General features: G+C 42.2%; 1 protein-coding gene across 1 annotated transcript in view; it reads right to left on the minus strand.

Annotated features, from left to right (window-relative positions):
• Positions 1-353: 353 nt before the first annotated feature.
• The window catches only part of NRP1 (neuropilin 1), a 153587-nt gene continuing 139384 nt past the window's right edge, over positions 354-14556 (minus strand). Inside the window, exons 13-17 of the mRNA XM_018563251.1 lie at positions 8902-9039; positions 6274-6551; positions 5648-5744; positions 4183-4235; positions 354-1889 (exon numbers count right to left, since the gene is read on the minus strand). Coding sequence (XP_018418753.1) covers positions 1596-1889; positions 4183-4235; positions 5648-5744; positions 6274-6551; positions 8902-9039 — 860 coding nt within the window. The 3' untranslated portion in view covers positions 354-1595. The remainder of the gene's footprint in view (positions 1890-4182; positions 4236-5647; positions 5745-6273; positions 6552-8901; positions 9040-14556) is intronic.

Below are 14556 nucleotides of genomic sequence, written 5' to 3' on the forward strand. Positions count from 1 at the left end.
AATGTTTTGTACACGCTGCACTCCACTGCCCTACACTGTTCCAGTCCACTTACTGAGCGGTGATACATCTTAGGTATTTTTTTTAGATACAATGAACGACACACAGTAAGTTTTAAAAAGGAAAATATGCCTAACACTAAAACTTCTGCATCCTAAAGTTCATTTTGTAACACCCTGGACTATGAGGATTATTAAATAACAAAAGTGCTGTGGTATACCTAAAAACAACCAATCAGACATTATTTTTAAAAAGCCCTCCTTCTGCTCAGGACTATTATCCTATTGGCTATTCTGTGTTTCGTCAAGCAAAGACTTATACCATTGTTAATAAATAAGCCCAACATACCTTGCCCTTTTTAGAAAAATGATACTGTATCTTTTCACATCCGGAAAGAAAGCCAAAGTTAGACTTTGTAGGGTTAATGCAAGAAGTTTCCCTTATTGGATTTACACCAGAGGATCGTCTCTGTCTTATCGGTATCGGAAACAGAGCTGTGTTTTGCCTGTCAGTCTACGGCACAAACCTTTACATTGTTTACTCAAAGTTGAGAATAAACTGTTAAATACATTCTACAGAGAAAAAGAAAAATGGGATATTGCAGCTTTTTTTACACAAAAAAAGTCATGGATTCAGCAATAAAATAAATGAAAAAAAAATCATTCTGTTTCCAAATAAAAGCTTTCAGTTGAGTTGATGATTCAGTGGTAGCCCTTGCCTTTGAGAGGCCATCATCACATTTTTTAAATTTTTTTGACCATCGTGGTACACAGTTCTAGACAAGGGCATATAATAATAATGACTGAAACAAAAGCATTGTTGCAATCGGTGAGAACACAGTCAAAACTAACACAAACACAAAAAGGCACTTGAGAGGACATCCACTAGCTAGTGCCAACAACATTGTCTTAAGGGTAGGCCGTACCCTCTATTGCCCATTGCATTTGATGACGGTGCATGAACCCTAGAGACGTTTTAAAGCACTATGCTCCAGAACAACACTGAAACACAACATTAATGGGTAGCGTTGCTTTAAAAAATTGCCAGAAAACATCATAGTGGCACATTTTGTTTAGGACTTCCTAAACCTTTGTTGCTTTATACACAGCACAAACAGATATGCACAACAGGAGGAAAAATTCGTGCTGCGAGTCCTATGATGCGCGGGGCGGGGGACTTAGTGGATGTGGCATACCATGTGGCTTTCCACAGAACCCCGCTCAATGTATTTCTTTGACAGTATTCTGGATTTTGCTCACAACAAAGATATCTGTAGCAGAAAAACGAAACAAGATGGAACGGAGTTTACAAAACCATAAAGTCAATCATAATTGGTCTCAACACCAGCATCTGATTATCCAAAACAAAAAAAAAACAAAAAGAAAAGAAAAGCCAGCTGTACATGATTCAGATTGTATTTGCGTCCATAGTTTTCAGGTATTTTCACTGAAGCTCCTGAGAGAAGTTTGGCTTCACGTCAACCAATGCACTTTATAGCCTAGCAGTAAAAGATCATTGGTCCGTCTCCACCAAAACTGACTTTAGTCTTTCCGCTGAATTTATCTGCAACAACTATCTTTATTTCCTTTTTGCTGTTTCATGCCTCTGAATATGTATTCTGTGTGTTTAGTTTGTCCTTTTTTAACTTGACACCGTCCACAAGTTCGAAATTATAATTTTCCAGGGCGGATAAGTTCCTCTCTGACATGCCATTGTGCCAACAAGCACAGTACAGAACCACGCCACAAATGGCGCCAAGTAAGACTCCCAAAGCGCTCATGGCAATGATGGTGATGAGGATGGGGTCCAGGGTCTTTAGTACGCCTCCTGGCTTCTTGGAGATGCTCTCATCAACATGGTTCTCACCAGAGTAATTCGGAGTAATCCCTGTTTAATGAAAAAAATAAAGACTATTAAGAACAGTTTTAAAATGTTAACAGTTTCAACATTTTCACTGATTTCCTAAATAACACTATTTTGCCAGTAAGGTTAAATAGAAGGCTAGACTTATATTTGTGAAGTTAGCGCTTCAGAAGTGGAGCTTAAATCTGTCTAAAACATAGAGGTCATGCCCAGGCCAAATTTAGCAGTATCAGTATACGTTGGTTACCAGAGCCCTTTATTTAAACTGATGGCAGGAAGATTTTTTTTATTGCAGATGAGATAAACTGCGTCTCTTCTGCTATAAAGGACTCTTACCTTCCTGTTTGCCTTCTTCTTTTGGGTGTACACTAAGCAGCACATGTGCACCTCACTATACAATCCTGCCACCTGCTTTGTACCGGAATTAATGACCTCCCATGCACATGAACAGGAGGCCATCCTGTAAATGAAGATACTGAACCCAGAAGAAGCTGGGTAGAAGATGTTGGTGATGATGAGGGAGCTTGTGTATGTCATATTGCTGGACTGAGGGTGAATATAGTTCTGCTTTAATTTGGTCATTAGAAGTGGAGTGTTAATTTAGCAATGATTTGGATTATTTGCATACCTAAATATTTTTTATACATTTAAAGGACATATAAGACTTTTATTTGGCACAATGTTTTTTTTTTTTATATGAGTGAAATTTTTGACTGACTGGTGAGACACCGCCAAATTTTTCAAGCCCTGTATATATACATATATATATATTATTTCTCTTGTAGCCCCTGCACAGTTACTGCATATCTTCTCCCTGCAAGGAGTTAATCACTTCAGTCTGCACAGATAGTGTTAAACCTGTGAAGAAACTTGATTGGTTCACACTGTCCGAGATCACACAGCAGGGACTTGTGGGATTTGTAGTGTGCAGACAGAGAGAGAGAGAGAGAGAGAGAGAGAGTACTAATCCAAGCAGATCAAAACTACAGTTCTCAGGAGGCTTTGGGATCTGCAGAAGGAGTGAGCTGGACTGGATGGACTGAGCGCACTCACACAGTTGGGAGGTGATCTGGGAGATGATCTGACATATCGTTTTTGGAGTTGTCTGCCATTATTACAGAGAGGCATAAACCCTGTAGTGAGCTACCCTGATCCCTGTCAGATGCTGCTGTAGTGCGGGAGAAAGACTCTGCATGCTCTTTCCTGCCTTGTAACTCCTGAATCGTCCCAGGGAGAAACTGACTGATCCAGCATAGAAGGGAAGCCGCGGCCGGGACGAACAATTGGATCCTGGGGCTAGCATATCAGTGTGACACCACCACCCCTCTGATTCAGTGTGAATCCTGAGCAGACTGCATGGCTGCTACCAGTGATCGGGACCTGCCATCCTCTGCACACAGATCTGCTGTGAAGACCAAGGGAAGTCGGCTGGAGAAGGTGGGGTTGCCCTCTTCTCACTGACCAACTCGAGAGCTTCTATTCAAGTCGCCCGATTGGTGAGCCCGGCCCTTGGCCACTGCATTGATGTGTCTCAAATTATCTTGCAAACAGCACATTGGGCCCAATCATTGGGTAGCCGAAGCAAATCTCACTGGTCAGTAGCTTAGAGCCCCGGGTCCGTTTAAACTGAGACTTTGTTGCTACCATGTGAAAGGTTACCTTAACCAGACCAGTATAGCAGTTAAATGCAGATAAACAGCAACAGCTGAGGTATACCTGAATGCCTAATGTGATTCTATTGTATACACAGTTATTTGCTATTGTTTCTCCTGTTCATATTTCTATTATGTTAGTACAAAACTTGTATAGTAAAGCTTTAAAAAACCCTACAAGGTGTGCTGGTGTGCTGTGGATCCATCACAAGTGGTTTATCACAGAGGTGAGACAAAAGTACCTGTATTTTCCAGCGGCACCTTAGGGGGTGAGCGCTACACTCTATTTGAATTTATTTTATTATTATTATCTCTTATTGTAATTGTTTCTGACAAATGCAGTAGTAGACAGATACGGAATACTGCAGCCTGCAGGCAACAGTGATATCTGCAGTGCCAACTATAGGATAAAGGCACTGTGTACTCAATGACAACCTTTAATATATTGTAAAACATTAAGCAATTTTATTTTCAAGGTCATATGAATTACATTTGGTAAATTATTTTTGTATGTGGTTCTTTTTTTTTTTTTTAGATTAGATAATTAAATCTCTCTGTTTTTCTGTCAATATCTTATTCTGTTATCTTTTATTAGTTATGTTTATCTGTCAAGTTATCAACATTTTTGATTCACACCAACTAGTTAAGGATGAAGAGAAGGTGGGGTTACCTACCGTTTGTATGGTCCTCAGTTCCTGTTCCAGATCCTGATGAGTCGGACCCTGAATAACCACAAAAACACAATCAGTGTTAATGCAAATAAAAGTATCAGCCTTATGTAAAAATCAAGCTAAGTACAAGTGAGTCATGATTAGGAGCTCTGACACTAGTGCCAATAGTGATATAATGGGCAAAGGTTAGCATGAAAATGTGTTCATTCCAACATATTTTATCCCTGCTTCCACTAAGACGTATGCATACTGCACATAATACATGCACTAATTGCAGATACCTTATCTTGCCCATGCAGCCTGCACTAAAAAAGGCAAATAAATGCAGTACTTGTCCTACTGGGATCAGAAAGTAAGCCTCATGGTGGCTTGCAGTCTCTCTGAGTGTTTGTACACATGTATGTGATGCAGAGGAAGCCCCTGCTAATCATCTCTAGGGGGCACTCTTGCAAGGTGTGCTGGTCTATTATAGAGTGCCCTTTTCCCAAGAGCTCCCTCTACAGGTGGCTTCTAAGTACCACACTAGCCATAGGCTAAAGGCTGCAGTGTGTCAAACATCAGCAAGACAGGATTTAATTTAGTGCACAAGTAAGTGAAATTACTGAAGTCATTGAGGGTTATTCACTAAAGAGCCGAATGATCCAGCCGTAGCGTCGGCTAATCCTTCAGCTCTCTTCGGCCGTCTCTTTTCACAATAGCCCGTACAGCAGCCGTAGGCAGCTAAGCGGCTCAGCCGAGCCGAAGGCATATGCTTCGGCTCGACTGAGCCAAAGTGACAGCTGGAGCGTGGAGAAAGGTCGGCCGAAGCCGACGGATCTCCACAGAAATTACAGTTGTGCATAGCCAGCTGTGATCTCACGGCTGGCTCCGACCAGCTGTAATGACAGATCATCGTCCCCAAATGACCTGGGGACGCTGATCTGTCATTATACAATAACAACTGGGCTGAGCCCCGGCCGTGACATCACAACCGGCACCGCCCAGTTGTTATTCATTGGCCGGGTGACTCTGGCAGGTGCCGGCCAATAGGGAACAGTTGGGCGGAGCTAGCTGTCACTGCTAGCTCCGCCCAATTGTTTTTCTTTTTTCTTTTATTTCTTTTTCTTTTCTTTAAAATATATATTTATTTAATTTTCCTATTTTTCATCATTTGTAAAATAAGCTTTCAACTGTTTTTGTTAATTCATTTCAATTCTTTTCTATTATGCTGGCTACCTCGGAGATACCAAGCAGAATAGCTTAGCGGCATTTGGCTATTCACTTACTGCCGTTCGGCCCCTATGAGAGTAGGGGCGAACGGCAGCGAGTGAGCTGCCGGAGCTTTGGCTCAGCCGATCCAGATGTTGGATCGGCTGAGTGAAAGTCCCTCTGCACTGCAGCACAGCCGAACATGCAGAGCAGCTTAGTAAATGCAGCATAAGGTGTACAGTGATTTGCATGCTCAGCCTGGGTTTAGCACCTACCTTTGCATTGTTCAGGAGGTATATGATTAGCAATAATGATATCATCCACAGCAATTCCTCCACTGCTTCCTTTGCCAATCGTTCCCTCAATCGCCACCTATACAAAAAGAACACATAATGTTATAAAAGCTGTTCAAACTCCAACAACAATTTTTAGATAGAACAGTGAAGTGACAGAACATGTGTCAGGTTTTTATTGTTGTCTGTGTCCCTGCCCTTTCATTGGGTGAGGAAATAAAGGGCATTCTCCCTAATAGGAAGGCAGACAGAGGTTTGCCAACCTTATACTACCTTTGTGGGCCCCGTACAGGCTGCACAGACAGTAGGCCTCCACTAAAGATTAGCATGGGTTTGGTGCAAACCCAGTTTACCTGAGTTTGCCCAAGGCTGTGACCGCCACTCCCTCTCCTAGCCCATTCAGTGGTGGCAGTGGCATATGCTGCGCCCCTTTGTGACATGTAGGTGCGGGACAGGGAATGCACCTCTTTGCAACTGGTTGTGCTGGGGGGTGGCAGTCATAGTTTTGAGCAGGCTTGAGTGAACTCAGACAAACTGGGTTTGCACCAAGCACAGGTTCATGACTAGCCCGCGCCATGCAGAAGAAGAGGAACTGAGTTTGCTCTTACCCGATATTGCTTCAGTGACTTGTGTAGTAACACCCGAGCTTCCTTCCAGTTGTCATTCTGGTGCTCGCCATCACTGGCTGTCCATAACATCTGATCGAAGCCTTCCTGATTTTCATACGCTAGTCTGATGCTCAAAGAGCCAACGTGGGTGCCAGGCATGTGATACCAAAAGGTCATGCACTGGGAGGATTTAGAGGAGTCCACCACAGGACTCAACAGCCGGGCCACTTTACCCCTGTGTTTTTCATCAGCTTCGGAGTAAATGAAATTTCCATCTCCTAAGAAAAAAAATTAAAGGTGTTCTTAAAATGTATGTCTTGGCCAAATAAACAAAATGCACATTTCCCCATCTTTTATCCCTTTAAAGACCCTGCAAGTACACAAAAAGACAATTTTTTATTTGTATATCCTAGTAATAATATTAAAGGTTTTTGTTAATATTTAAGCAGGGGTCGGCAACCTCGGCACTCCAGCTGCAGTAAAACTTCTGTAGAGCCACAACAGCTGGAGTGCCGAGGTTGCCTACCCCTGTTATAGAGTGAGGTTTTGTAATCTTTACTGGATTCAACAATTGTAAATATTAAGCTTTGACATCACAGTAACCTGCCTGTTGCTCATATGTGCAATAGCACTACACTTGTAGTAAGATGATTTTGAGGAAAACAAGAAAACATCCTATTAATAAAATGTCATAAATAAGTCATGTGACCTAGATTCCAGCGGATCTAAAAGATTTTCCGCAATAGATGCACCGGCTCTTCTCCGGATCAGCTGTGTGCAACAAAAGCAGCTGGCTGTTTAATGCTCAGCTGCAAAGCTGCAGTCAGTTCACTGTCCAAAATGAAGAGAGGCTTGGCCGTTCAACTCGATTAGATCATGTTTTATTAGCGTCTCAATTCATCAAACACAATGTTCAATTTCTGCACGCTGCCCATCAAACAGCAGGGAGGAGAATACAGACAATGCTGTCCACAACTAAATTGATATAAATGTACCCTTTTAAACATGTACTCTTGTGTAACACATACAAAGCCGGGTACAGCATTGACATCTGTAGAGCAGGACAGGAATGTCTTACTGAAATGATGTGAAAATTGAAGCCTTTTGGTTTTGCTGCTGCTGTCGTGCTTTACATTTATAGTTAACACAACTGAATTTATTGCAAGTGGTTAAAGCTGAACTTTAAAAAACTTTAATTCAAACATATTATTCAATTGCAACAAAGGATATAAATCCACTTTATGTGCACCAAATGCATTTACTACCCAAGTTACTATCTTATAAAAGTAGAAGTGACTTTATAAATGTGCTGTACATAGCCTGTGCAAAACGTAGAGCTGTGGAAGGGGCCCAGCAGGCCCCACCCACTGCAGGAGGGGGCAGATACAACACCAATCACCCTGCGTAAGGAGAGAGAGCAGCAGTGACCGGTCTTTATTACGGGAAGCTGTGTACAAATGCAAAGTGTCACACTGGATTACTGCACGGATTTGTAAGAAATACACAAAGCTCACCATGATTGTAGTAAGAATCAGTGGCGTAACTATAGCCATAGCAGCCCAGATGGCTGCTGTGGGGCCTGGGAGTAGTAGGGGGCTCCTTTAGGTTGTTGAGGCAGATTAAACATGGAACATGTGAAGATAACACTGTACTGTGTCAGTAGGGGTTGGAGTGGTTGTAGTTGATGACAACCCTAAACCTCTGTAAAGTCTACAGTTTCAGAATGCCGATGTCAGATGCACAAGAGGAGTCTTTGGGATCTTGGTGTCATTAGTCATCGCTCAGAGAGGTCGTCAGGGGTCGTCCCCCATCACATTTTTGCTATAGGGCCCTGGGATCAGTAGTTACGTCCCTGGTAAGAATACACATGCTTCTTGTATTTATTTGCTTATCCCAGAGTTCAGCATTTAGTTTGTTGGTAACAATTTAGGTTTAAGTGTAGTTCCACTTTTTCAGCCATATTGGGTTAGCACCTACTTTATGTTTGTTACATGTTCTCATTCACATAACATAACTTAAATAATGTTTAGATATTTCTGCTTACATTTCTTTGTACTTGCTTAAAACTCCTAAACAGTTTCCACATATGAAATGTTAACTAGGGGGCTGTGGGAAGTTCTGTTTACTCTAACCCTGTCTATACTGTACTGGCAGATCTCATAATCAGTAAACTAGATTTGAACATGGTCTGTCCTAACAAAGGGATAAAGACTTAGATGCATTGTATGTTAATGAGAAGAAGCTCAGGGTAGCCTGGAATCTGCAAAAAGGCCTTTACCAAACAGCTAAAAGATTAGTAATATATTTTTGGTTATGCTGTGTGAATGGGAACACATAACAAACAACAAACAATCTAGGACAAAATAGCTGATTGGGAAAAATTATCCAATTCAGCTCACTTTCCAAATAAGCTATGTTGTCCTACATTATTCACTCTCCAAACTCTTCCCCCTTTTGTGAATAACCCTGATAGTGAGTCTTTCTCAAACCTGACTGCAAAAGGGGAAATAAACTTTAAATAAATCTGACACTTGCAATACATTTACTTCCACTAGATGGCACTGTTACAGCATTCAAACCAGAACTCTTGTACAATAGTATCTAATATTGAAGATATCTTTGACTTACCGGTGTGATCCCGCACTGGGCCGGTTTTGCTGTTCAACACAGTCCATCTGAGGTTCAAGGTGTTATCATGTTCCCACTGGCAGATTGTTTTCTGTGACCCCCAGCCAAATGTACAGTCCAGGTTGCTTTGTGATGAATCTGTGTAAACATTAAAAAAAAAACAATGTTGGTTATTTAAAAAAGAACTTTCCCTTTGCTTTGTTCACCAATTGTGCAGCTTTAATTTCACAATTCATTTTGATCTTACTGAAGGCTTATTAGAGCTTGGAGAATTAAACTAATTTGCTATGGTAAAGTAGCCACCGCTCCAAGCTTGCTCTTGTGACGGACTACAATAGTTTACTCATTTGTAGATGGTAGTCCATCAAGGGAGGGAGCTTGGAGCGGTGACTACTTTACAACACTCGCAGGGACCATGGAGAACAAAAGTAGTCACCCTCCAGAAGGAAGGACAGTGTCGGCACCAATTCAGAGATGATTGGAGGATCTGCAGCCGAGTGATACACAAATAAGATACATTTTTGCTTATAGTTAAGGTACTTGAGTGCATTTTTAAGATTTAACTCCTGAGTTTAGGGTCACTTTATATCCACTGTCATGAAGCTTACTTATATGACATAGCAGCACATGGGTATAGGTTTCCTAGTGATAATAAGGCACCATCCAAGATCATCTTATTTTTCTTGGTCCCACTTTACTCTGCCAGCACACAATCTTCTGTCTGAATAAGGACTGCTCTGGAGCTCGATGCCTTCAGGGGCTTTCAAACCACATCACACAAACAGAGAGAATGAAGCTAATGCTGCTTATGTTTGAGTACCATAATGTTCATGTGAAACCGAGAGACTTCATATTAAGAACGGAGGCTGTGTACTAACACCACAGGGAAGGGAAGGCTCTTGTAGACCTTACTAAAATATTTATTTATGGTCATATACATAAGGTGAGTAGGATTGTGTGAAGTTGTGGTGGGCATGGTTGTCAGTTTAGTTTGATCTTCACTCCAGAAGGAAGGACAGTGTCAGCACCAATTCATGATGATTTGAGGATCTACAGCCGAGTGATGCACAAATTAGATACATTTTTGGTAATAGTTAGGGTGCTTGAATGCATTTTTAGGATTTAACTCCTGAGTTTAGTGCCACTTTAAGAATCATATTTGCATCACTTTCTATGCAAAGGTAGATGACGGCTGGGTGATATAAGAGATCATCCACTAGATGTCACTGTGATCCAACCGTCAGCCTCTACAAGGGCTCAAAGCCAAAGCACGTTAAGACCAAGGCACGTGTACAGCAAGGGAGCTGGTATTAGATGACATTATGAGATCCTATAAAATTGTGTGCTTTCTATTCCAAGCATAAAATTGTGTGCTTTCTATTCCAATTCTCCCCAACAGCCTTATACAAAGTAATTGCTTTTTTCTTTTTTTTCCTAAAGGTTTAGGAAGATGAATAGAAGGATGTGTGAGAAAGATAAAGCTAATCATGTTTATGTTTTTGACTTCTGCCGCCTGCTGCAAAAATCATGTCCCTAACATCCTCTCAATTCCCCGGCCGCAAGTTCTTTGCCCAAGGAAGGAAACACCCGCCTAGCAGAACAAAAAAATATTCTTCAGGAATTCTGCCATCGCTCACAACAAAGTCATATAAGGTCTTAGAAAGCAGACATCCTTTCCTTGCTATTGCATATTTCTTTCCTCATACAATTGCCTTTCTTTTCTTTTTTTTTGTAGGAGCGACATCCTCAAAAATAAGTCTCAGATTTTCTCGACGTTCCACCACCCAGTCGCAGCCAACTGTTGTAAATTCTGCAGAGAAGCCCACGCTAGCAGCGTTTAACACCTCCGGTGCCCTGGGGTATCGATGCGTGAAGCGCGTTTCCTTTGAGTATTGTTGTGCTTATGCTAACGCAACATGCCATATATACAAAATGAATAATAACACAATACATTTAGATGTCTAGATTGAAAGGTATAAATGACCATGTTAACCCATTCGAAGCAATGGTGTGCAGTAAGCAATGGTAACCGTTTGTAAGTCAGCTTGCCGCAGCAAACTCAGTTTTCTGATAGGATGGCATTGTTTTTTCTATTTTGCAATTCTTTTTTTTAATTACTGTATTGTTACTAGGGATGCACCAATACCGGTTTTTCGGTATTGAGTACGAGGACTGATATTTTTGCTTTCAGTACTCACAGATGCCGAGTACTGATACCGATGCTTCCGCTGGCATAGAGCCAGCTTCCTGGGCAATCAGGAAGCTGGGCGGCAGGTAATGACATGCCACCGGCTTCCTGATTGCCCGGAAAGCCGGCTCAATGTTGTTTGGCCAGCTAAATTGTGATTGGCCGGGAAACCATCTTTCCAGCAAATCAGCAACGAGCCGGCTTCCCGACCAATCAGGGAACCGGGCTGCGAGTAATGACCCGCCTCGCAGCTTCCTGATTGGAAATCAGGCTCCTTGCTGATTGGCTGGAAAGTAGGCTTCCCGGCCAATCAGCATTGAGGCGGCTGTTCCGCCGGCTCCATGCTGATTGGCCCGGGAAGATGGCTTCCAAGGCCAATCGGCAAGGAGATGGCTGTTTAGCCAATCAGGAAGCCGGGAGGTGGGTCATTACTCGCCGCACAGCTTCCTGATTGCCGGGAAGCCGCTGCTAATGAGTTCCTTAGTCTGCATACCTGCGGTCACCATTATGAAGTATCACCACTGTCCCACTTGGATGATACTATGGAAAAAGTAACAGGAAGAGCTGGACCAAGCAAAGGTCAGAAAGAATACCCTGAGGAAGAGGGTCAGGAACTATGGCAGGGAGATCCCACTGTTAAGATCATATAAAGCTGCCCATACACTGTTATAATTTGATTCAGTCGATTCACAGGAACCTTCTGAAATTCTAACAGTAGGTGGCCCTACAAGTTGATTACTCAACCAATTTTTGGTAAAGGATCCAGGTCAAAAATTGGTGAGCAAACAGTGACTGCAGCTTGTACAGCGACTGCATTTCCAGCAAAGGCGGGCACTGATTGTGAGACCACTATAGTTTGATAGGGTGGATTGCTCCATCCACGCGGTTTGGTTCAGTGTACATCTATAATTGCAAACCATATACAGGGACATAACATTAAAAAAAATAAAAAAATAAAACTAGCTTGTTGTTACAATATTCCCCATCAATCCAGAGATTTTCCTTGCAGTACCCTTTTTCTGCCACTAGATGTCCTCATAGCCAGAACCATTCAACCCACTTCTCCTAAGCCCAGGTCATCCTCAACCCGGCCAAGCCTGTGACTGGACAATGAACTGAGCAGCAGTACAATGATCACCTCATCTCTGCCATTCTCCTTTCTTTTCCTATCAGCATGCTTCTTGTCAGCACATGAACTGATTGATTCCTTGTGCTGCTTCTTCCTCTCACACTCCCGCCCTGCTCAACAGAGACTGTAAAAAGCTGATACCAAGTCAAATTCAGCTATTTACACCGTTTGCATTAAAAAAAACTTAATAATGCATTACAAATTACAGAGCTACATTTATTTGTGTCTTTTATATCTGCATGTCAATAAATAACCTTTGAACATTTTTGCATTAGCTATGAAATACATAAGTCGCCAGAAGTCTTAAAAGTTAAAAAGACAAAGGGGACAATGGAGCAGACAGAATCTGGAGCAGTTGCCCATAGTAACCAATCAGCTTCTATCTTAAATTTGTTCTAGTAAGATTTGAAAATGAAAGAGAGAAGCTGATTGGTTGCCATAGGCAACTGCTCCAGATTCTGTCTGCTCCAGGTTTGATAAATTCCCCCTCAATGTATTTTCAAGGTCTGGTGTTTTTTTTAATTACATTTACATATTCCCATGAGGTATTGCAAGACTCTGACAGTCACAGGCATGACTCCCAGAGACAGATGTGTGATCGGATTTGTAGTTTCACCACGGCTGTAGGGCTGGAGTTTGCATACCCCTGACCTATGGCAGATACTTATAAGGGCTTCGCATATATCTGGGTAAGCGCCATTTGCACAGCTTTATAGCTGCTAGTTGTAGCTAGAGGAACATAGGAATTTCCTATGTTCCTCAGCGCCATCTAGTGTTTTATTAACCCCTCTTTAGACGTCTAGAGGGGTGCCAACACACGGCTCAAATTTTGGCAGGTTCATTAGGAACTGGCCACAATTTGCTCTCTGTATGGCCAGCTTTACAATAGTTCAATAAGTCCATGTTTACATCTAACAGCCACTTATTGGAAATGTAAACCCCCTGTTCCACATTTTTTTTCCAGGTTTGCAAAACTTAACCTACCTGGCGGTCTGATTATGCATGATTTTAGCATGCCAAAGCGGTACATTGTTTTTCATGGCAATTTGTTGTTTTATATTGTAGGCCTGTAATTCTTAGTAAATCTTAGGAATAACTAATCTAAATCTGCCCAAACAAGAGTCCAGTAGACATCCCGGGTATGATAAAGTTTGAAACACGAAATCATAAATTATAATATAATAAATAAATGTAATCATAGCAGATTACATTGTATTGTGTGTATTCTGTGTAAATGTCATGTTTGCACTTTTTAATTTCCCACCGGCTCCGCCCCCTGCTGTGACGCCCGAAAACGAAACTGAAAGCCAAAAGCCGTCATCGGCCGGGCGCACACTGCAGAGGACACCGCGGGCTCGCAGGGACAAGGTAAGTGACACTTTTGTGCTATCCCGAGTGACCGGCTACTTGCACCCCCCTCCCGTGGCGCAACCCCCAATCCCCCCCCGTGCAGCCCCATTCTCCTGCGGGTTAGCTTCTGCAGGCAACAGGTGGATGTAATTTATTTGATATCCCATAGCAGACTGGCTATTGAAACCCCACCCGCTGAGCAGAGGAGTGAACCTGAGAGAGAAAGTTGTCTCTCAATTACGCTCCTCTGCTCAGTAGGCGGGTGCAATAACCAGCCTGCTATTGGATTTTGCAATTTGAAATAGACAGGGGGCGCCATGGGGCGTGAATGGTCAAGGCTGCGCCCTAGGTAGCAGTGCGCCCTAGGCGGCTGCCTAGTTTGCCTAGTGGCAGCACCGGCCCTGTGCTCAGTGAATATTTATTTTGCATTATAATTGCATTGCAGTATTGGTATTAAATACTATGGTCTGTGGATTAGCCACCAGAGGGCGCTCTCAGGCTGAATGCATTTACTCTCTTGCTTAGCAACAGTTGAGATAAGAGATAAACTACATAGGGAGTGCATTGTTTTTATTAAGTCGGCTGACTCATAGATGTTGCATTGTGGGGGGAACTCTAAAGCTCAACCATTCTGTGCCACTGCAAACCGGGAAACAAAGCCTGCATATGTATTGTGCAAATATGTCTGCCCTCATGTTCAAATATATTTATATACTATACATAGAAAGAAAGTTGTTTGACATTAGCATGCATTGATAACATTATCAAGAGCAGTCCACCACAAATGCATAAATTGACCATCCTCAAAAGTCTATGAGCGCCCTTTTTCACTGGTGCAATCTAAAGAGCTGCGATGACATGCACAGTGCCGTAATCAGATGTAATAACAAACAATCTCTTAACTTACTAGAGCAGACTGAAATATGATTGGTTGTTATTGATTACTGCTATTTGTACATCAACCGTGCTCATTGCTGCTGAATAAGTT

This window comes from Nanorana parkeri, unplaced genomic scaffold, assembly GCF_000935625.1.
Source record: "Nanorana parkeri isolate BGI_ZX_2015 unplaced genomic scaffold, ASM93562v1 scaffold645, whole genome shotgun sequence".
In the NCBI taxonomy this organism is placed as follows: domain Eukaryota; kingdom Metazoa; phylum Chordata; class Amphibia; order Anura; family Dicroglossidae; genus Nanorana; species Nanorana parkeri.